The 23250-nt window shown below is 45.2% G+C and overlaps 1 protein-coding gene across 2 annotated transcripts in view; it reads left to right on the plus strand.

Moving 5' to 3' along the window:
* PPA1 (inorganic pyrophosphatase 1) overlaps positions 1–23250 on the plus strand; it is a 327202-nt gene that overhangs the window by 143823 nt on the left and 160129 nt on the right. For both annotated transcript variants that reach the window (XR_011204987.1, XM_069240377.1), the window contains exons 6-7: positions 8410–8536; positions 14979–15106. Coding sequence is in view for 1 of the 2 variants with exons in the window: in XM_069240377.1 (XP_069096478.1) it covers positions 8410–8536; positions 14979–15106 (255 nt within the window). In the remaining variant the exon portion in view is untranslated. The remainder of the gene's footprint in view (positions 1–8409; positions 8537–14978; positions 15107–23250) is intronic.

Genomic DNA, 23250 nt, shown 5'->3' on the forward strand with positions numbered 1-23250 from the left:
TGATGAACCTACAAGCCCTATATATCCCTGCAACCAGAAGAGCCCAGCAGATGTAACAGTATATTGCTTTAAACAATCTGATATTGCAGGGAAAAGTTAAAGTAAAACGTGAAGAAAAATGGCAGTTTTTTCACCTCAATATCAATATGTTTTTATTTCAGCTGTTAATTTCTGTAGGAAAACCTTGTAGGATCTACACAAATGGCCCCTTGCTGAATTCAAACGTTTGTCTACTTATCAGAAATGTTTAGCTTTCCGGGATCCAGCATTGATTTCACACCCATTTCTGTCACTAACTGGAAGGAGGCTAAAAGCACAGAAAATTGTAAAAATGGGGTATGTCCCAGTAAAATGCCAAAATTGTGTTGAAAAATGTGGTTTTCTGATTCAAGGCTGCATGTTCCTGAAAGCTGTGAAGATGGTGATTTTAGATTTAGATTGGTTATTTTTTTTGTTTGGCTAGGTTCTTGGTCTCCTTCAGGGGGAACCCCCAAACTCTGGCTACCTCTAGAATCCCTAGGATGTTGGGAAAAAAAGGATGCAAATTTGGCGTCGGTAGCTTATGAGGGCCTAAGCGCGAACTGCCACAAATAGCCAAAAAAAGGCTTGCCACCTCAGGGGGAAAAGGCCTGGCAGCGAAGGGGTTAAACACATCTAAATCATCAGCATTTCTTTCCGATTTTCTGTAGCTGATTATAAATTTGCAAGCCATAAGCAGTGCAGGAAAATTCTATTTTTCTTTTCAGACAACAATTTATTATTGTCTTTCAAATTTACTATATAGTAGAAGAAATACTAATTCAATTCAACCCAGTTGACTGAGTGTTCACCAGGAGTTGAAGGAAACTCTTTAGGAGAGGTGAGGTGCAAGTTATCAGTGTTTATTTGCTGATGATGAACTGCTTGTCGAAATAATAGCACGAGAAAAAAAAAAGGAAAGATTAAACTATACAATTACTTCAATAGCTGTTTAAATCCAGTCTAACAGTTGATGAACAGTGATCTGTGTACATCCTTTGTGAAACTCTTGCTTCACTGACAGAAGGATGGAACTCTTACCAAATGGCAGCATGTTTAGGTCATGTCCTCTGACCTCATGTAATAACGTACTTCGTGCTGAGGAGGCATGTGCCCTTTTCCTACATGCTCTGGCACTGTCAACACCGAATCCATGCGCTGGTGACTTTCTCCGAACCTTGAGCCATACACACTATAGTGTGAAGAGCGCTTAGCTCCATCCCACAATTTCTAGTGCGCGATCACATCCTCCAACAGGAACAGCACGACTGCTCTGACAACCGCCAAAACAAAAACAAAAAATATCCAAAATGCAGCAGAAACAGTTTACCCTTATTCCCAAAAGGAGAATCCGTTCCGCACTTGTTTCGTAATTAGTATGCAGCCACCGTCTGCCTTTCTCCAGGATAAAATCACAACAGACCAAATGAAAGTTGCAGAACACAAGTACGTGGATTCCATAGGCTCATCGCAAAATTACTGTGGTAAAGCCACAGCTATCCTGGTAAGTTTTCGATATTTTTTTCTTATGAACAACCTCAAGACGGAAGCAAACACCCCACACCTCTCTCATATTCGATGGCATGTGTAGCTGCAAATACACATTCTGTGCATTATCCTGCCATCTAGTGTTGGGCCCGGAGTGTTACAAGTTGTTTTTGTTCGAAGAAGTGTTTTCGAGTCTCGGGATCCTCTTCGGTTCCATTGCGCATGGGCATCGACTCCATTGTTAGATTGTTTTCTTTCCGCTGTCGGGTTCGGACGTGTTTCCTCTTGCTCCAAGATTTTGATTCGGAAAACTCTGTAAAACTCTCTTTTCTTCGGTATTGTATCGATTGGGTTTATGTCCTTCCATCAACACAGCAGTACCGTTGGGAAAACAACTTTATTCGCCCTTTGGGGTGCGCGCGCCCAACTCCGGCCTATTCGGGCCGACCACGTGGAAGCCTCATGGATTGGACACCATTCCGATTTTGTCCTCGTGCCACACGAAGTACCCGTACACAGATCAGCATCTGGTTTGCAACCTTTGCCTTTGCCCAGATCATCGGAAAGAAAACTGTGAGGCCTGTCGATCCTTCCACTCGAAAAGACTCTTTGAGACAGGACGGCACGAAGACTCGAAATGGCGTTGAGAAGCGGTGAACATCTCGACATAGAGGAAGAAGAACTGATGCAAACTGCAGTCTCGGTTCGAGATTTTGAGTCCGAACAGGAAGCAGAAGAAGACAGACCGGTCACAGCAGGATAACATGTGAGTACGTCTGCCCCTGTATCCTCACAAAAGAAAAAACACAAGGTCTTGGATATGCCACTGCTGGAAGGCCTTGGCTTGGCCCAAAAAAAGACTGGCGGTGACCAACTTACTGTTCGGCACCGAAAAAGGCCACTCCTCCGAAAAAAATCAGAGACCACAAAAAGCTCCATGTCCGACTCCATTGGACACCTTTTTTGAATTTGAAAATTAGAAAACCACTTTCGGAGCCGAAACCTTCGTCCTCATCTTTTTCGATCCCGAAAAAGCTTGCTTCGGAGCCGAAAAGGCCACCTTATACAGAGGAACATGGACTTTCAAAGAGACTTAAAGAAAGCCCCAAAACCTCTGAAGAGGAGTTAGAGATACAACCAATACTAGAAGTTATGGATAAAGGCAATCCAGGATCCACATCCATGAGGAAACAGGGAGAGTTCTGACAGCACCTCCTTTAAAAACAAAAAGTAAGCTAGCCTTTCCAGAGGAATTGGACACTATGCAGCCTCCAGCAAAAGTGCCAAAGCAGAAGGAGAAACCACCACCTCCTCAAGCTTCTCCTCCTCATTCTCCACACCTACTTACCTCTCCTCCTACTAGTCCTACACCAGTGCAGTCACCCACTCACTCTTATGATTCACAACAAGACAATGTGGATCCATGGGACCTTTATGACCCAGATCCCATTCCTAGTAACGATCCAGACAGCTATCCCTCTACACCATCACCACCTGAGGATAGTACCGTCTATAACCAAGTTATAACTAGAGCTCCAGCATATCATGGTGTCACCATGCATACAGAACCCCTAGAAGAGGATTTCTTATTTAACACCCTATCCTCAACACATTCTAGATATCAATGCCTTCTGATGCTCCCAGGCATGGTAAAACATGCGGATCAGATACTTAGTGAACCTGTTAAAGCATGTATAATAACACCTAGGATAGAATAAATATATTAACCTGCAACCTCTGACCCTGATTTAATCACCCATCAGGTACCTCCTAATTCTGTGGTAGTTAGCGCTGCCAGGAAGAGAGCAAATAGTCAGTCATCAGGAGATGTGCCCCCTCCTGATAAGGCGTGCAGGAAATTCGATGCTGCAGGGAAAAGAGTTGCGTCCCAGGCAGCAAATGAGTGGAGGGTAGCCAACTCGTAAGCACTATTAGCTCGCTATGACAGAGCTCATTGGGACGAGATGCAGGACATTATCCAGCATCTCCCCAAAGAACACCAAAAAAGGTCACAACAAGTAGTGGAGGAAGGGCAAGCCATTACTAACAACCAAATACGATCTGCCCTAGATGCAACAGATACCACTGCTAGAAGTGTCAATACTGCAGTCACAATAAGCAGGCATGCATGGCTCAGATCTTCTGTATTCAAGCCAGAAATACAGCAGGCAGTGTTAAATATGCAGTTCGATTTAAAAAAAACATCTTTTTGGGCCAGAAGTAGACACAGACATAGAAAAATTGAGAAAGGACTCTGACACTGCAAAAGCAATGGGTGCACTCTACTCTGCACAATACAGGGATCCTTTCGAAAACCTCAGTTTCGAGGTGGTTTAAGACCACAACCCTCTGAGGCATCCACCTCACAGGCAAAGCCAACCTATCAACCCCAAAACCAACGGGGTAGTTTTAGGGGCACTTATAGAGGACGCTACCTAAGAAAGAGAGGAACATTTCAGGCCTCTAAAGAGCCTCTACAGCACCCAAAACAGTGACTTCTCTCATTCCCTTCCAGTCCACACCTCTCCTGTGGGCGGGGAAAACTACAACAGATCCATACAAATTGGCAAAATATTACCACAGATAATTGGGTGCTATTAATTATCCGCAGTGGCTATTGCCTAGAATTGATACACACTCCTCCAAATATCCCACTAAGGTCACACAAACTATCCACAGAACACACCATTCTGTTACACAAGAGGTCCAATCTCTACTACTCAAACAAGCAATAGAATTGGTGCCACAATCTCAAATAGGAACAGGAGTTTACTCACTATATTTTCTAATTCACAAAAAAGATGGCACACTCATGCCCCTCAATCTTTATATCCTGTCAGAATATTTTCACATGGTAACTTTACAGGATGTCATTCCACTACTACAATAACAAGATTACATGACCGCTTTAGACCTCTAAGATGCGTGTTTTCATATACCCATCCATCCCGCACACAGAAACTATCTCAGGTTTGTCATTCAGTAAAAACACTACCAGTTCAAGGTGTTGCCTTTTGGAATAACAGCAGCTCCAAGGGTATTCACAAAGTGCTTAGCAGTAGTGGTAGCATACCTAAGAAGACAACATATACATGTCTTTCCATATCTAGACGATTGGCTAATAAAATCAAACAGTCATACACAGTGCCAAAATGATACGCATTATGTAATACGACCCTTGCATACACTAGGGTTCTCAATAAACTACCAAAAATCACACCTTCAACCAGCACAAATACAACAATATTTGGGCGCAATACTAAACACTCAGCAAGCTCTAGCATACCCAAATACACAAAGGATACAAGCTTTCCCAAATTTAATCACACAAATAAAAACAAATCAACAATACCTTGTCACGTTTGTCATGAAGATTTCAGGAATGTTGGCATCATGCATTGCAATTGTGCCACACGCAAGATTAAACAGGTGGCCCTTAAACAGTGCCTTGCACAACAATGGCCAAAGGCACACGGTCAACTTCAAGATCTAGTGTAGATAGACCGCTTAGTGTACATGTCACTTCAGTGGTGGAAGTCCAGAAATCTAAAAAAAATGGTGGCTATTTCAAGACCCTGTGCCTCAGACCATAATCACAACAGATGCATCAGTGATTAATTGGGGAGCCCACCTAAACAATCACAACATTCAAGGGCAGTGGGATGTCCAACACAAACGGCTACACACAAACCACTTAGAGTTAGCTGTTTTTCGAGCACTCAAAGCCTTTCAGCCTCCTCTCACACAGAAGAATGTTCTTATCAAAACAGACAACATGACAACCATGTATTATCTCAACAAACAGGGAGGGACACATTCATCCCAACTGTCCCTTCTAGCACGAAAAATTTGGAAATGGGCAATCCACAACCAAATTCATCTATGAGCAAAATATATTCCAGGGATAGACAATCAATTGGCAGATATCCTCAGCAAAAATCCCCAACAATCTCACGAATGGGAGATTAATTCTCAAGTACTTCAAAAATACTTTCAAAAGTGGGGAACACCACACTTTGACCTGTTCGCAACAAGCAGCGGAACATGCCATGAACAGATGTACACTGGGTAAGTGACATTTTCCATATATCTATATCCCAAATTCTACCCATTAAATACATAATACACTTTGTTTTATAAACCTCACGGTAAAGCAGTCCGTAGAGGAACAGTAACACTGTGTATGATAAACCTCTGTCTAGACCAGCCTGATGCAAGTTAAAATACTCAGCACAGAAACCATAAACTATTTGAATGTTAGCACAAGCATGACAAAAGGCTGTCAAAGAAAAACCCTGTATACAGTTTTCAAACTTGGTATTCTGAGAAGCATAAGTTTCAGTTTTGCCTCATGGGGTGGTTGTGTGCTCTGCCTATCTTTAACTAGTCTGTGGCACACAACAGTTATTCGGAAAAATGATCGAAGAACAAAGCCTATAACTGTAGACAATAATGGAAACCTGGTTCTGAGAGTACTCTGGCCAGAATGTTTATTTTTTATTTTTTTTGTTTTAACGATCAGTCGTTTCAGTCATTTGCAGGAATTTAGAATATTGGCCTGTGAATCAACAGCTTAAGACTCTTTAGTAATTGGTTGAAAAGGCTGTGCACAAGCGTTTGTCATCATGCATACTTTGTTGGTAATTACCAATAGACAAACTGCAAATGGCAGATTATTTGATTCTTTGTCACAAAGCTGATGTTGGACTTAGCCCTTTCTGCAGGATCATCCCCAGACTTTTTGCCTTCACCCCTTCATTTTTGCCAAATTAGTTTTTAGAGTCCCAGTTGGCATACTTAATTTAGTTGTATGTCCCTTGTGAAGTGGCAACGTCTGTGCCCAGGGCCTGTAAATTAAAAGCTGCTGGTGGGTGTGCAGCACTGATTGTGCCATCCGCTTAAGTAGCTATTTAAACAGGTCTCAGGCCTGCCATTGAAGAGCCTTTGTATGCAGTTTTAAACTGCCATTTTGCCCTGCCAAAATAAACCTTTTGCAGTCCAAACTTTTTTTTTTTTTTTTTTTTAAGTGTGTGTGTGTATGTGTATATATATGTATGTATGTATATATATATATATATATATATATATATATGTATGTATGTATCACCCTTAGTCTACGCCCAGGATAGGGTGCAATGTAATTCAAAGGCATAACGTACTTACAAGCTTTACATTTCTTGGTAAGTGAAAAACTCTATTCGTTTTTCACTGGAGCAGGGTTTATCCCTCCCATAGGATAACATTAGAGTTGCCCTATTACATTTCATGTGTGTAATTTCCAAATAGGAAGAGATAATTAGTTTGTTTTGTGTCTCTGAAATCACAATTTAAAATCCTAACTAATTGTGAAGTCAGATTTTAAATTGAAAATGCCCTTTCTAGAAAGTTGGCATTTCCTTGCCTTACCCATTTGGTGCCTGCAGCCTGTCTCTGGGTCACATGACTGGGTGTAGCTGACAGTTAGGCTCTCCGTTTTCCCCTAGACTACACACAATGGGGTCATAACTGGCAGGATGGGAGGGGCTTGGCACAGCGCCACTTATAATTGAATAGGCTGTGTCCTGTCACAACACAATGGGCTGCATACCCCCTCTAGTTAGTCTGGAGTCAGGACAGCGGAGATAGGGCACTTGTGCACTTCAAATCCATGCCCCTTGAAGCTTCTCCACACTTCAGAGGCACAACTGGACATAAGAGAAAGTCAAAGAAACCAACTCTTCAGTACACTTCTGGACCTGTGGATGCTCTGCCGGGACAAAGAACTGCTGTGCTGCCACACTGTTGGGCTGCTGCTCTAAAGGAACTGCTGCCCTGCTGTGCTTACCTGCTGCCTTCTTGCCTGGGGAAGAAGAACTGGACCTGCAACTTCATCTTGAAACCAGGACCTTAGAGTTGCTCAAACGGTTAGTCTCTTGGCCTCTTGATATGAGCCTCAGGGACATAAAAGGCTCCCCAACAGCTACTCGAACCATACTCTATGAGTTCTTTACCCCCAAGTGGTGCCTCTCAGGTCCTGGACCCTTGGTGAGGCTAACAAGCTCTTTAACTCCAGCTTTCGAACTGGAAATTCACCACTTGCACCGTAATCCAGCGCAAATCACCACCAGCCCATCTTTTCACACAGCATCATCAACAGCCTGCAGAGGACCACCAGGGTGAAGTTCCAGCCTGCCACTCCGTGGCGTAAGGCCTGCTCTTCACACTGACTGTCTCCCACAACGCTCTCCTTGCCAACGTGAATGGGACTCTTGGCACAAACCTTGAGAAGGTAAACCGTAAGCAGGATTAATCTGGGACTGTATCCGACCCGCACACCATCTCATTCGCTTGAAATTTTGACTTTGACATGGCTTACCGTATTGCAACAGTTGGGGCTTTCCGCTTCTAGGTGCATTTTACCTTTTATTCTTTAAAAAATCATAACTCCTGTTCTACTGATTTTGTATTTTTGTCTTTTTGACCTTGTTTTATTTATGAAGTTAAGCTCTATTTCTCTAAACTTGTGTGGTGTTTTCACTGTTTTACTGTTTGAAGTGTTGCAAAAATACTTTACCCTTTGCCTCTAAGTTAAGCCGGACAGCTCTGTGTCAAGCAACCAGGGAGTTGAGCATAGGTTAATTCGGGTTTGCTTGTGCCTTACCCTGACTTGGATTGTGGTTGCTGCTTGCCCAGGGCTCACACCCCTGTCAACCAGTACCCTTTTTTTTTTATCCTGAGATACATCCTGGCCTGAGTACTCACTGAACAAGAGAATAACCCCCTGAAATCAATAAAGGAGCTAATTGAAATCATTAAAGTTTGAGATTTATGTGCACTTATTTTGGTGTGGTTGCAATACCTTGTGAGGAATAAGGTGTTACCATTTTCCCTTTATAACTAACTGACCTGTTATTTTTTTTTCAGGTGTGTGTGCAAGGGCAGGTAATTAAAGTCAAGATTTTGGGTACTCTGGCCTTAATTGACGAGGGTGAAACAGACTGGAAAATAATTGCCATCAATGTTGAAGATCCTGAAGCAGAACAGTATAATGGTAAAATATTTTCCGTTCAACTTATTATCTAAGGATATGTGTGAGTCTGAAACAGTGTTGTTTGTGGCATTGGTTGCTCTTTGTTTTTTCCAGTTAAAGATGTATAATCTCTAGTGACAAGTCTGAATCGTGGCAAGCCTAATTATGGCTGCAGTAATACAAACAGATGTGCAGTATTCAGCACTTTTAACAGATTAAACAATTGCTCTCTGCAAACAGGTTCCATTGTTTACAGTAACACAAAGTAAATTGTATGGATTTCCTGAGATCTCTTTGGTAAGATGGCATTTAGCATCGAAGGATAAAATCTTAGCATAATGGTTCAAGAACATTGCAGTATACCTGCTGTGCTGTCTCTCCCTTAATTTGACCTTTGAGCCAACATGTAATTTGAGAATGACCTACTAGGCTATTTAGCTAATAGAAGTATAAGCATCTTCTTATCTGCGAAAATAGGGTGGCATAAAAATGGTCTGTTAATTACACTAAATGAGTAAATGGTGGTAACAGCTATTACTTCCATGCTCATTTTTTATCACCCATTCTATTGAATTTGCTGTAGTCCTCTACAGTCACTATCATACTTGAACTGAGATTCTCATTTGTATCAGCCACCTTTGTGTGAGAGCTATCTTTCTACTATGTAGAGTTCTGAAAACCCTAATTATGGAAATGCTTGATGTGAATTATCTTGTCCACACATAATCACGCTATGACTGCCTTTTCATAGATTTAATTTTTTGGTCTGTATATAAATAGAGGTCATAAGAAATCCAAAAAACCCATAATTTGACCTTTTTATTTCACTCTTACTCTGACCCATTTGATACTTCCACCCAATTATTCTTGGGTGCTGAATTCTGTTTCCAAGGTTAGCTCCATTAACACTTTAATTCAAAGCATTTCAGTCCATTCTCCCACCTGTCTCTAGTCTTCTGTGGTACATTGGAATTTTCTCCTCTGCAGTGTTTTCCTCCCAGTTGTTAATTTCTTCTGAAGAGTTTAATTTCATATCTGTATTGTATCTCTTCCTGTTCTCTCTCTTAAAGACCACACATATCAGTTACTGTTTTATGTTATGTTTCTTGCTTATAAAGTATGTTAGGCTGCTGTCAGGCACCCTGAAGGTAACAGGGGAAGGAGAGTGTTTGGAGAATGGCAAGCAAGGTCCAGGCCAGGTGTGTCCAGGCCATGGGGAAGAGAGAATTGAGGCAAATTAATGAGAAAGGAACCCTGCAAATGGCATGACCGTCCACAAATGCTTGTACCTTAACGGGGAGTAGTATGCTGTGGGTAAAGAACCAGGACATCTGGTCGCTGAATAGAAAGGCGGGAGACAAGGAGCATAGGAAGACATATCAGAGATAAAAAATAAAATAATAAGGTAGTAATGGAGGTATCTGAAATGTTTCTGGGACTGACAGGCAGTAGGAAATTGAGTAGCCTGTTGAGGAACTTGCTACAATAAGACTCGAAAAATTATAAAAATATTACTGGACCTGCTGGTCGAGTTACTTGAATAATCTACTCGACCTAACTGTAATGCACTTTTTTTAAAATTGGTTTTGCAGTGAAACGATCAAAAACTGTACAGTCTGCTTAAGCCCATTAAAGAATGTCAACAGATGCAAGATGTACAGTTAGCATATCCCTTGGTCACATTGTAATGTCACATATCAGGCATTAATTAGACATTAACTACAAAGGAACGCAACATATATTTCATCTCTGCGCAATTCTTCCCCCATGCCATTGTGGCTCGCTTCCCACGTACCTACATTGTGTCACACTATACCAGGTCACCATCCTTTTTCGCCCTCTCCAGCAGTAGGGATTAATAGTCGTGTATCTGGTTCCCACCCAAAGTCCAGCAACGCACAGCGTGTTTGGCCACCTCCCACCTCACAAGAGCTCCTTGCTCCCCCAGGGGCCCCCGCTACAGGTTTACTCCTCATAGCCAGCGTTTTGACTCAGTTACCCGCTGATCCACCAGGACCAGAGGAATCCAGGTGGGACAGCAAATATGTCTACAAGGGGTCCCAAATATCTCGGAGTCTAGAGTTCAGAGGCACGGTATCAGCATATAGTGTCAATTGGCCATTGCAGTAGACAAGATCATTCAGACATTCCTTAAACTTGGGGGCCCACCCCTTCCCTGTCTACGTGCAATTCTTCTCTTAGCTAATAGTAGCGCCAGCACATTGAACTTTCTGTAGCAGGGCTCTGCCCGCTGTGTGCAACCCAGTAAGGCAAGTAAGGGAGTGAGCGCAAGTGTTTTGCTTGTCATATCTCTGTGCCATTTCTATGTTGCACCAGTAATTCTCCATGTAACTGTATTCCCTTGCCAAATGCAGAAAGTCGGCTCTCTCCACACTGCTTCGATGGCATCTGCCATTATCCTTTAGCCCATACCTGCAGAGACAACGTGGCGTGTAATATGCTCTGTGCAGGTATTTATAGTGTATAATGCGAAGTCTAATACTGGGGGCATCTTCCCCAGTGTGTGCAGAGCATGCCACCCATATGTCATCTGTTAGTTCCATCTCAGGTTCTTTCTGCCATTCGGTACAAGCTCCAATTTCCACTTTGGAAACCTTGTTTTGTATGGTACTATGAAGGGTAGAGACCAGACCGCGCAGCGTATCAACCTGTAATAGTGTGTTCAGTGTATGTGGTTCCGCTGGGAATTCGGAGGAGGCTGCTTTAATGTTGTGTCTAATCCTAAGGTAGATGAACATGTTTAGGGGGTGGGATCTACACCTGCAAAAATCTGCTCTTTTGTTTCAAAGGTGCACTATGTGTATAGATCACTCAAGCTTGCACAGCCCGTCCTTTTCAAAACTGCCTTACAGGTTGCCTCCTGGGTGACCGATAATAGACGATTATTTGGTAAGGGGACGAGTGGGGAGTAAAGCAGGGACATCCCCACACGCCTCATCAATCATTGTCATGCAGCGGTGCTAAATTCCACTTTTGAATTTGCTGAATCTGAGAAGTCCAGCGCAGATCCCTGCGGAGGAAGCAGGCTTGTATACCCCTCCTCTAGTGCCAAATGTGACATGTATGGAGTATGCGTAAACCAATGAAAGGCGTAATGGGTTTGCACACAATTGTAATATAATTCAAAGTCAGGTGCCTCAAAGTCTCCCTGACTGAAGGGGAGGGTGAGGACATCCTGTCTGATCTTATTTCTGCATAGGCCTTATAATATTCAGCCAGGACGCCATTGGGCCCGCGGCCTTCCCCGTTAGCTACTGAGTAATCGCCTCATGAATTTCATCTGCCTTAAAGTCCGCAGCCAGAATTTTACACCATGCGTCACCAACCCAGCCCAGCGCCACATTATCAATGTACCCAGTGAAATCTGGCCGTGGCTCTCCACGCGACCTATAGAGGTCTGCCTAGAACTTCGCAAATGTTGAAAACGTATATTTGTGGAATCCGTGCCCATTATGCCCTATGGTGTTTTGACTTCTAGGATGTCATTAGCTGGGGGGGGGGGGGGGGGGGCTCCTAAGGATTATAGAGGCGAGTGCATGTCATGACCTTTCTCCCTCCCCATAGGCATGAGCCTTAGCATATTTACCCCGATAGAGGCATTCTCTCTCCGACACATCCTTATATTCTAAAAGAGTCTCTCGGATGTCTGCCAGTATCGCGGGATCCGCCTCTCCATCACCTTGGGTCTTAAGATATTTAAGTTTAATTTCCAATCTCTGCACATCGTCACGAAGGGTTCAACCCACCTCACAGCTGTTCGCCAGGCAGATCCCTCTCACAATAACTTTAAGGGCCTCCCACACAGTGCCAATCTTGGGGACAGAATCTGTGTTTCTGTCTAGAAATTCTACAATGTCTCGTCTCAATTCCTCTTGGAATTGCGCATCAAGTAATATTTCTGGGTTTAGTCTCCATGTCTGGTTAGTTTATACTGACAGAGAGACACTTAGTACAGCCTGACTATTTTACAAAGTGATGTAAATCCTCGCAGCTGCTCTGAAAGTAATCCTCAGACCAGTGAAAGTAATGCAGTGCCTTAACAGTTGCAGATAGTTTTTTGTATCGTTTTGGAGAAAAATTACAACGGGAATTGTCTTTCTTAAAAATAATCCAATTAGTAGACTTAGTCTAATTCCATAGTGAGCTATAACCCTATAAATCAAATGGTTTGCATAACTTTATATTGGGGTGGGAAGATCTGAAAGGCCTTTTGGGTCCAAGTTATTAAAGGTCAGGCCGCAAAACAGCCCGGGTTTATGCATACCAACTGCTTCGCAGCTCTTTCTTCACTTTGCGCTTTGTGATGGATGTGCAAATCCGTTGAGCGCAAAAGAACCGTTGATTAAGGTTGACAGAATCCTGCCTTATTATCATCATGAGGCCAGATTCGGCTTGTGAACCCCCACAGAGCTAGCCCTAAATGCAAGGATGGATGCCTGCCAAGTACAGCGACCTCCACCCACGCATACATAACTAAACGGGTGTTTTTTTTTTTTTTTTTTTTTTTTTTTCTTCCATCCAGTGTTCCTTAACTGACGATGCCGCAAGTAAACCAAAAAAAAAACAGTATGGCCATTCTGCAACTGTCTGAGTGAAGCAAGCAGCAGCCCTGTGGACCACTAACTGCTGCTTCATATGCCATCAGCCCAAATGAGTCCATTTGTAGCCACTTCATTTCTTATGGTCTGGCCTGACAATTATGTTAGCATCACTAAAAAGAGACTTTGGCTCTGCTCACATATTAAGAGCCAGGAGTACATGTTTTGATTGGGCAGACGTGTGCTTCCCCCCACACAGCTGTGATCATATTATTTATCCAGCTGCCTGAGCTTGAAGTTTCAGGGGCATTCACCTGGTACTGGGATGCTATTAAAGTGTCTTCGATATTTGTTGCTTTTCTCTGGCAGTTGCAAAGATTTAGAGGAGGGCATCTACTAACCTTCGTGGATGTCTAGTTCTGGCTTGACAGTGTAACTGTCACCCGCCTTTTAAATTGCATCAGTATTATTCTACAATTCTTTGCTTCCACACAAATACATAGCAACTCCCATGCTATCTTTCTTAATGCATCACATTACTATTCTTAGTATACAAAGAGTGATAGATAGAATGCATTAATCTCAGCCACTGGTAATCACTTGGGCTGCATCCCACTTCATTGTTATTTTGCACACCATGCCACGTCATGGATGGATTGGGATGTGGCACAGAGCGATTGCCCGTGACTGAGATCATCCATCACCTTGTTCTTGTTGCATTTACTCCCCTAAGTGCACCGAGTATGCCCAGACGTAAGTTCTGTGCTGACTGTGCCACTGGAATCAGGCTATAGCTAACCTAAAGCAAAACTGCTCCTTTATTGTTTGTGTTCTGGCTCAGGGAGGGCCTGGAAGTTCGGGCTGGACTATGCCTTTGAGGTGCAGGGTCAAGGCTAATTTTCATATGGCTGGGTCCAAACTGAGGTGGCATGGTGGACAATAAACAATGGATTGGGATGCGGCCCAGAGTGATCACCCGTAGCTGAATTTACATTCAAGCATTACATCTGTTACTTTGTTCTTGTCACTTTTCCACACAGCATTTCTTTAAAACTAGGTCTATTGGCATTGCCAATGCTTATTTGAATGGATAAACGTTCTTTTTGGTGTCTTTATCAGTCAGTGGTTTGGAGGCACAATTGAAATTACAAGCCACTGGAAAAATGGCAGTATAATGCGGAAGGACTGCCAATTTACAGTGAGTTGCAAGTTGCGATTTGGAAAGACTTCTCAGACTGATAGTAGATCTTTAGCATACTGCCACTTGCATGATTGCAATTGCAATGCTGGTGATTCTGAGACTTGCAGGCTTCACAACCACAAAAAGGCTTTGTCCATCAAGCCATTTATTTAGAAATTAATTTGAGAAATATCAAATCACAATATGTTTGTGCCAAACTGGAACTTAGCTTTCATGTTTGTCTATCACAGCGAATACGAATGTTAGATTGGCCACATTCTGTTATACAACACCATCATTTTACTGTTGACACAATTGTGAATGTCCAAAGATTTCAGTTGCTCAGCCGTAAGTGCAGTTTTGGTCAAATATATTTTGCAAATAGTTGTTTGACTCCAACTTTGTTTTTCCATTTGGTCCAGCAGTACCTCTCTTGATGAACATGTGTGCCCTTAATACATATGGCTCTATTTCGTTTGTTCACATCTTTACAACGTGTGGCTCGATCCCTGATTGTGCTTCTTATTTGTTTGACTTTTCAAAAGTTTTCTTTTGGCCCATGACCTTTGTGAAGTATTGAACGCTCAAGCCAAATTTGATGAGATATTTGAAAATGTGGTTTCATTGCGTTTAATCTGTGGACTTGAAAACCGGAGAAAATAAGTTAATCGGTGGGAAGGAGGTGAGCCTGCTGGGATTTAAGATAAGCCTCTTATTTTGTCAGATATCGAGGACGTACAGCGGCTGAAGCCGTATTACCTGGAATCTACTGTAGACTGGTTCCGGAAGTACAAAGTGCCTGATGGAAAGCCAGAAAACCAGTTTGCATTCAATGGAGAATTCAAGCCAAAAGTAAGGAAATGTTTCTTGTTATCATAATACAGGTTCTTACATAATACATTTTGATTATAATAAACTTCTTCAAAAAGCTGTTAATTGGTGTTGATCGCGAATACATGAGTAAATTAGTCTCTTCAAGTATAACATTATAAATTACGCTGCTTCCACCAGCTAATGAAACCCAAATACATCACCAAGCTGCCCCTTGAAATCTTATAGTTCCTGTGAAGACGCCACCTCAGGCTGTTCTTTGTCTCCACATACCAGTCATTCCCTGTCCAAAATGTAGCCTTTTGGTGGTAATTTGTACAAATGTGCCAATCAGAAACATTTTCAATGGCAGATTGTGTATATCGTTGTTAGACTACTACAACTTTTGCAGCTTGACCCTGTCTTCGGTTCGCGTGCTGTTTGGAGGTATTTGTATTCCTCTATAATGACTCCAACCTTATAACAGGTCTTTGCTTTCTACTGTCTTTTTGGAGTTGGGCATGGCAAACTTATTTACCCAAATTTTCACTGCTAAAACCCGCGGGAAGATATACATAGGATTTGTAATGAGCATCTTCCATGGGACCATCACAACTCTGTGCAAAGCTTCTGAGAAGTTCTCAAACAACTGGTGAAATTTTAGGAGTTCATAGAATTGCGTCAAGACTTGAACTAAGTGAAAATCACATCTCTGAATTGGGTCACAGGCTCAAAAATGTCTCTGGACGGCAATGGCAGTGTTCACGGATATTATCTCAAAGAATCAAACAGGGTTCACTGAGAACTCTAGTACCTCGACGAACCTGCTGACAATCTTTGTATTATTAGAGAGGGTGGTAACCTGTTGCGCTATGCTGTACTGGTGCTTTGTGGACTTTAGGGAAGTGTTGGATCGTGTGCAGAGGAGAGGCCCTGTGGAAAATACTAATTCCAGCAAGCCTCCTTGAGGCCACCATGCAACTGCAAACCAACATGTGGATTTGTGTTAAGCTGGGCGGTGGGACCCATGTGTGTAGGAAAATTACCACCTTGCTAGGGGGTAAGCAGGGGTGCATGCTTGCCCCATCACTCTTAAACTTCTCTATCTCTGATCTGCCTGGCGCCCTCAACAACATGAACAGCCGCCACCTCAAGATTGGAGGGGAACACATCAATAACTTGCTTTATGCATCTAACTTAGTTCTGTTCAGCCATACAAGAGTTGGATTATATTGGTTATTAGACACTTTGCATTCTTACACCGATGAAAACCACCTCGAAGTCGATCTAAAGAAAACAAATATTCTCATCCTAGGCAGACAAATCAGTAAAGAAAGAAGCTTGAATTTAATGGCAACAAGCCAAATGAACAGACATAAATATCTTTATGTTACAATTGATGTAAGATGTTCCTTTGTCCACCATTTGGTGGTTATTAAAGTGCAGCCCTGGCCCTCTTGTCTTTCTTTTAGAAACTGTCTATCTCGCTGTGAGGGATGAGTCTTGATCCACTTCTGTAAGTAAGGGCCAGGTTCTTTCCAACATGGGTCTGTGGAAGCGAGATCCTGTTGGGGATGGATGTGAAGCTCCTAAACAATCAGGCCACTAGGATCCATACGGCCACTTCCTCCCTGCCAAGAAGTTCATCAGCCATGCAGATCTGAATGGAATTCAGTCTCTTGAATTAGCAGGTGGCACGGGTAGGTTGTGTTCTCAAATACTTGCACAAACTCCGACTATCCAGTGATGGAAGCGTGGAGGCTTTATTGTGTCATGAAATCCAGTCACAGGGTCAGATAACCTCACTTATTGTACTTTGAGGAATGCAACAATCAACTGAATGCTACAGAGCTTTGGAAATCGCACCTTCAAGCAAAGTATCAGAAGGCGTGTATGATTACTTTCGCGCCTGCTTGAAATGGATATTTTAGCAAAGCATAGGCACTCCTAGGCTGTTAATAGTTCCTACCAGCGGAGGTTTCAATAACCCTACTTGGCCTATGCATATTCAAAGTATAAAAAAAAACGTACGTTTTTTGCTCTTAGGTCAGTGAATGGCTGTTTCTGAAGCATCTAGCCAGGTGGCGAAGAGCATCGGAATCAATTACATGCAGAGGTTATAGTGCTTATGAGGAATCGTTCCAAAGCATTGTTTGCGGGTGTCTTGCCTTGTTGAAAGAACAGGAAGTGCTACCAAGACTAGAGTGGAATAAACCAGGCATCCGTACAGCCCTTTATCCAGAACATTCAGCTGGTTACGTTTGTGGACTTGGCAGTCTACAAACTAGGTAGAACGCTCCCTGTGGCAAGACAGCCAACAGTTTAAACATCTACTGCCATGTTGGTTTCCGGTGCAGGGAGGCAGCTTGACCAGAAAAAAGATTTAAGAGCAAATCGGAGGTTTTATTTGACAGTATTAAGTATTTCACAATGAGCTGCATAAAGGCACAATGGCTTGGTTAGCCAGCAGCACCAAGGAGTTTTATAAATCTAATGCACCATATGAATAGCTATAAGCAGCATGTACCGAGGTTTTTAGGTATTTACTGGAGTAAGATAAGGTCTACTTAGTTTAATTATGGATTAACGTGATGTTCAGCCCAGGGCTTATCTTTTAGTAAAAATAAAGTGCATCTGATAGAGACTTCCTGTTGCAGATTCCATACCTTTGAATTTCCTCAGGCATCAGTCTGGATCAGGAGATTTTGAGTAGTCCCTCTGTGCGCCGTCCGGTGTTGGCATTGTGTTCGCCGTGATGATGTTGCGGTCGTATATAGGCGCCACCCCAGCGGGCTGACATCCGTTCTGTTCTTTCTGCGCCAGCCTACGTGCGGATCCGGAGAGAGCTACCTCAGTCATTTTTTGACTACTGCGACATTTTTGTCAAATTCTTTTTGACAAGGTTGTGTATGTGTTGAGGGATGTCCCACAAGACCGGTTTCAAGCCCTGCGACTCCTGTCACAGAATGATCTTGATGAAGAATCCGCACCTCGTATGTCTTTGGTGCCTGGAGCGTGATCACGACCCGAAGTCGTGCTCATAGTGTCTGGCCATGAACCCAAAAGCTTTGAGGGAGCGGTCCCTAAAGTTAATGGTCGCCAGACACTCAACTCCACAGCGCTCATGGTCTCGTTCGAGAGGAAGGTCTCGAGATCGGCCACGGAGTCACCACCACTCTTAGTTCTCAAAGTCATTGGGACATTCGGGTCATAAGAAAAAGAAGTCGAATAAGGACAAGCGTTCTTCGACTTCACCCTGTCGCTCGGATGATGCGCACATGAAGAGCGTTGATGCTCTAGGCCTCTGTCTTCGGAGCCTTCATATGGGTCCGCCCCACGCTTCCTTGACTTCCCGGGAGCCGGAGCTACCCCTGCCCAGCTCAAAGATTTTTATGAGGCAATGCACTTCATTTTTGGGCTGACCCACCATCAGTTCCCTTGGGCAGAGGTGAGTTGGTGAGGGTCCCTCGGGTTCGAAGTCGTCTGCTTCGGCCACGGCTCTGGAAGGCTCCTCCGCATCCAGTCGCGAATCTCTCCCGACACCAGTCGTGCCACAGTGACCTTCCCCGGCGTCAGGTCACACGTCGATGCTCAGAGCAATCGAGGTAGATCCCAATCTCATAACAGACGACCCGGAGCCAGAAGAACGTCACTCAACGCCAGTTTGGTTCTCTATGGGCTCTCCTGGGCCCAGGGTTGATCCAGACCCTTATGCTTATGGGTATGGATACGGGGAGAGTTTGGAGGGGACGCTGGACCCTTTAGAATACCAGCTTGACCCCTAAATGGACTGGGTGCAGGATTTGGGTGATGCCAGTGGTCTCGACACCTCCCATGGCACTGGTATGCTCTCTCCTCCTACTGTGGCTACGGAGGAGGGTGCCTCATACTCTATTGTGTTGTGAAGGCCGGCTGAGGTCTTGGACCTTGAGCTACCTTCTGTGGAGGTTAGGCCGAATAGCCTAACCGATGTGCTTCAGCCGGGGTCTTCCACATCAGAACTCCTTCTTCCCTTTAATGAGGCACTGACAGACGTTCTTTTGGGTACTTGGTCCAGACCCAGCACAGGAGCTCCTGTGAATAGGATGACTACCTCCTGCCATCAGCCTGCTCGGACAGACCCAAAATTCCTCACCCAACACCCCACGTCTGAGAGCCTTGTCATCCAGGCTTCCTCTTCATTGAGCGCATTTCCTGCCGCTCACCCGGATAGAGAATCAAAAAGACTGGTTAACTTGGGGAAGAAGTTGTTTTCTTCTAGCAGTCAAGCGCTGCTGTCCGTGAACACCCGCATGCCTTTTGGGCCGCTATTCCCATACTCTCTGGGATACGGTCGTGCAAGTGCAGCCTAGAGTTCCGAAGGAGGCCCGACTGTCCTTTCCCCAAGCCGTGCAGACAGGAGGGACGCATAAGAGTTCATGATTAGTTGTGGACTGGATACGACCGAGTATGGGCAGATCGGTTGCATCAACTGTGGCTTTGAGACACCAAGTCTGGCTTCTCAGGGAATATCCAGCAGTCTCTGATGGACATGCCGTTTGATGGTACACGTCTCTTTGGAGAAAAGGCGGACTCAGCGCTCGAGCGCTTCAAGGATTCCTGAGCCATGGCCTTGTGCCTGCTCATAGACCCCAGCAGTCCACCTTTCGTGGCTACTGAAGGGGCACCCAACCTCGTTCCTTTCCCCCTGACCATCGACCCACGCATGCTGTCTAGCCCCAGCGCGGCCGTGGACGTGGGATCTCACGCCCCCGGGGATCAGGGAGCCAGTGGGTCGCCCAGTCCACCCGCCCCCCCCCCCCCCTTCTCAGCCTCCAAACCATCTAGTCCGCTGGTACACTAGGAACCAGTTGGCGGTAGGATTTGCCATCACCTACCCCAATGACAATCCATTACCTCGGACAGGTGGGTTCTCCAGCTTGTCCGAAGGGGCTACTCCCTCCCCTTGGAGACACCCCCTTCAGCCATGCCACCTTCATCGCATATCGGAGGATCATATGGTGCTTCTTCACGAGGAAATCCAAGCCTTTTTGACCAAAGGAGCTATAGAGAGGGTTCCATTGCCAGAAGTAGGTTGTGGTTGTAATTCCTGCTACTTCCTGGTGCCGAAAAAGGACAAGGGTCTGGTCTTCGTCCTATCTTAGATCTTCGGTCCCTCAGCCTCTTCCTCAAGAAGGAGAAGTTGAAAATGTCTGCCCTGGATCCTGGAGACTGGGATGGTAGCATTGGACTTGCAAGATGCATACTTCCACATTCCCGTCTTGCCGGCCCACAGATGTTACCTACGATTCGTGGTAGGTCACGATCACTTTCAGCCTACTGTGCTACCTTTTGGCCTTATCAGTGCCCCTCGGTTGCTCACAAAAGTGATGGTAGTGGTGGCAGCTCATCTGCGCAGTTTTTAGGGGTCCCTGTCTTCCCCTACCCCGACGATTGGCTGTTGAAGGCGAACTTGCCCTAGACAGTCGTCTCCCACCTCCAGACTAGAGAGAATCTTTTGCATTCGCTATGGTTCACTATCAACATGCCAAAGTCATACCTGACTCCTTCTCAGATGTTCCCTTTCATCGGAGCTGTTCTGGATGCAGTGCAGTGTTGGGTGTATTCTCCCGAAAAGTGAGTACAGGCTACAGGCTACAGGGGAAGCGCTGTGTGATCTCTGGAGGCGGGGCAGGAGCCCTTTAAAACTTGTTCGCGCTCCCGCCGTCGCGGGAAGCGCTGTGTGATCTCTGGAGGCGGGGCAGGAGCCCTTTAAAACTTGTTCGCGCTCCCGCCGTCGCGGGAAGCGCTGTGTGATCTCTGGAGGCGGGGCAGGAGCCCTTTAAAACTTGTTCGCGCTCCCGCCGCGCGGGACGCGCGCGGGCGAAGCCCGGGCCAAGGGCGGGCCCGTCCTGCGCCCGTCCTGCGGCTGACAGAGGCTGGGCTGGGCCACCCCCCTAACATCTATCTCCCAAGAAGGCCATATTGTACTCAGTCCCTTTTGCTAGTTCCTACTCTGTCTCCCCAGTCAGCTGCTCCATTTAATCTGACACCTTATCATTTAACCCTGCACCTACACTAACACCAGATGGGCAAAAGGAAAGCAATAGAGGCAGGGGCCGGGGCAGTACTAAAAGCCAAGCGAAAAAGGCATAAGCATGCTGCTAGCAATTGCGTTATGGATAGAATCGACTCTCTCCTGGGCGAATGAAACGGAATACTAACTAGCCCCCAGGGAAACATTTCTATTGCAACTGGGGAGGGGCCCACTTCAACTAGCAGGAAGGAAGGTTCCATGAAAATCGCTGAGATTTTCATGAAACGTGGGCAACAAGTTACTGACACTACAGGGGCGGGTGAAAGTAGGAACGTTATCACCCATGCGGCCCCCTCCCTAGCAGAAGACCTACCACTTGCCATCAACGATTCCATCCAGCTCAGTAACCGCTTCAATCCCCTAACCAACCTCCCTGAATCACGCGACGACATCAACCCAGACACCCTGGCAGATGGGCCAGCAGCAACCAACACGCACTCTCCTCATGTAACCCCACAGCATATCGAATACATACAAGCTCTAAGGAAGGAAGTCACAGAACTCAAGCATATGGTTAACTCATTACTTGCAATAGTAAAACAGCTAACCCACGCAAATAACACGACCACCAGTAACCTTGCCCAAAATCCAATCCTATCAGGCATCACAACAAACTCGCCCAACTCCTCTGCTTCTAGCCACGCTGGCCCTCACCCTACCAAAGATAAGACCATGAACTCCCACCAGTCTCCCCTCTTCCACAATTTAGGCATAGGAAATTCACTAGACATCTATCATAATACCCTCAAACCCATGAGCAACACCGCCTCAAAATACTCTACGCAACCTGCCACTGACCAGTCCCATTTAGGTAATATAGTTCTAATGGTTAACGTTCCCAAGTTAACCACATTGGCGCGCAAGGAAGGGGTAGACTCTATCAAAAACAAGGCAATCCACTGGATTCGCCATGTTAGAGGCTGCCGATCCATAATACGTGAGGACCTAATTACCGTAGTACGACGGCCAGACCCGGGAACTCACTTTGATATCCTAAAACTGACACTCAAGAACAGGACCATGGCGAACAATCTGGTGGCCCTAGACGCAAGAACAAGCCCACCTGCACACTCACGCATCCAGTTTAAACAGCCCAGGTCACCCACGCTCCACGAGGAACGCCCGAGTTACCACCCGGCAGAAAACCTATCCCCTCTTGGTAAACATGATTGACTCACAGCCCCACCTAAAATCTATGCAGGCAAACCTTGCAACCTTCCAACATCCATCACCCCCAGATCCTCCTTTTACCCCACCACTGTCTGTCCATGTATTCACCCCCCTACCCATGACACCGCGACCATTTCCGGCTCACCGAGCAATCATGACAACGATGCTCCACCCATCTTGCAGGCACATTGCCCACCAAACCTAGAGCTGCTGTCTAGGCCCGCAAGCATCTCCTTGATCAGGACCAGGCCTGTTCCAACAGAGGAACATCACCAACCACCACAAACCTCACGGGCAAACATTGGCATCAACCCATCCCTGCTCCCCCAGCCACATCTGCCAAACCAACCCCTGACAGCCAACCTCAAAAACCCCGGGCATTTAGGTAGGACAACTCAGTCACAATCTGGGGTACGACTTGTCTCATGGAACGTGGCAGGTCTGAAATCTATTCTTCCCCTTCCATCCTTCTCCTCATTTATTGACGAACACGACATATGTCTCCTACAGGAAACATGGTCACTCGACCCACTCTTCCGAACAGGCTACTCAAATTTCCACATCCCCGCTGTGGCCAGCACGAGAGGCAGGCCCTCAGGGGGTCTGACCATCTGGATCAAAACATCACTTAGCTGCCATATATCACAGCTACCTACCGCTTTTCCCGACCTGTTAGGCCTTCGTCTATCCTTTGGGCCTGACTCTGTGGTGAACATCTTTAATATCTACGCTCGAGGGGTCAGGGGGGGTCAAGTCTCCAAAACCCTCTGCGCCCTCGTAGCCCTCTTACAAAATTATCCCCGCCATCATAAAACCATTGTGGCTGGGGACTTCAACGTCACATTCGAACCCCTTGACTGGGACGATCTCAGGTCCACCCGCGAGGAAGATCAAGTCTGGTCTATCCCCGCCCTGTCCATTGCACCCATCAAAAGGTGGA

The sequence above is a fragment of the Pleurodeles waltl genome, chromosome 6, assembly GCF_031143425.1.
Source record: "Pleurodeles waltl isolate 20211129_DDA chromosome 6, aPleWal1.hap1.20221129, whole genome shotgun sequence".
Lineage (NCBI taxonomy): Eukaryota > Metazoa > Chordata > Amphibia > Caudata > Salamandridae > Pleurodeles > Pleurodeles waltl.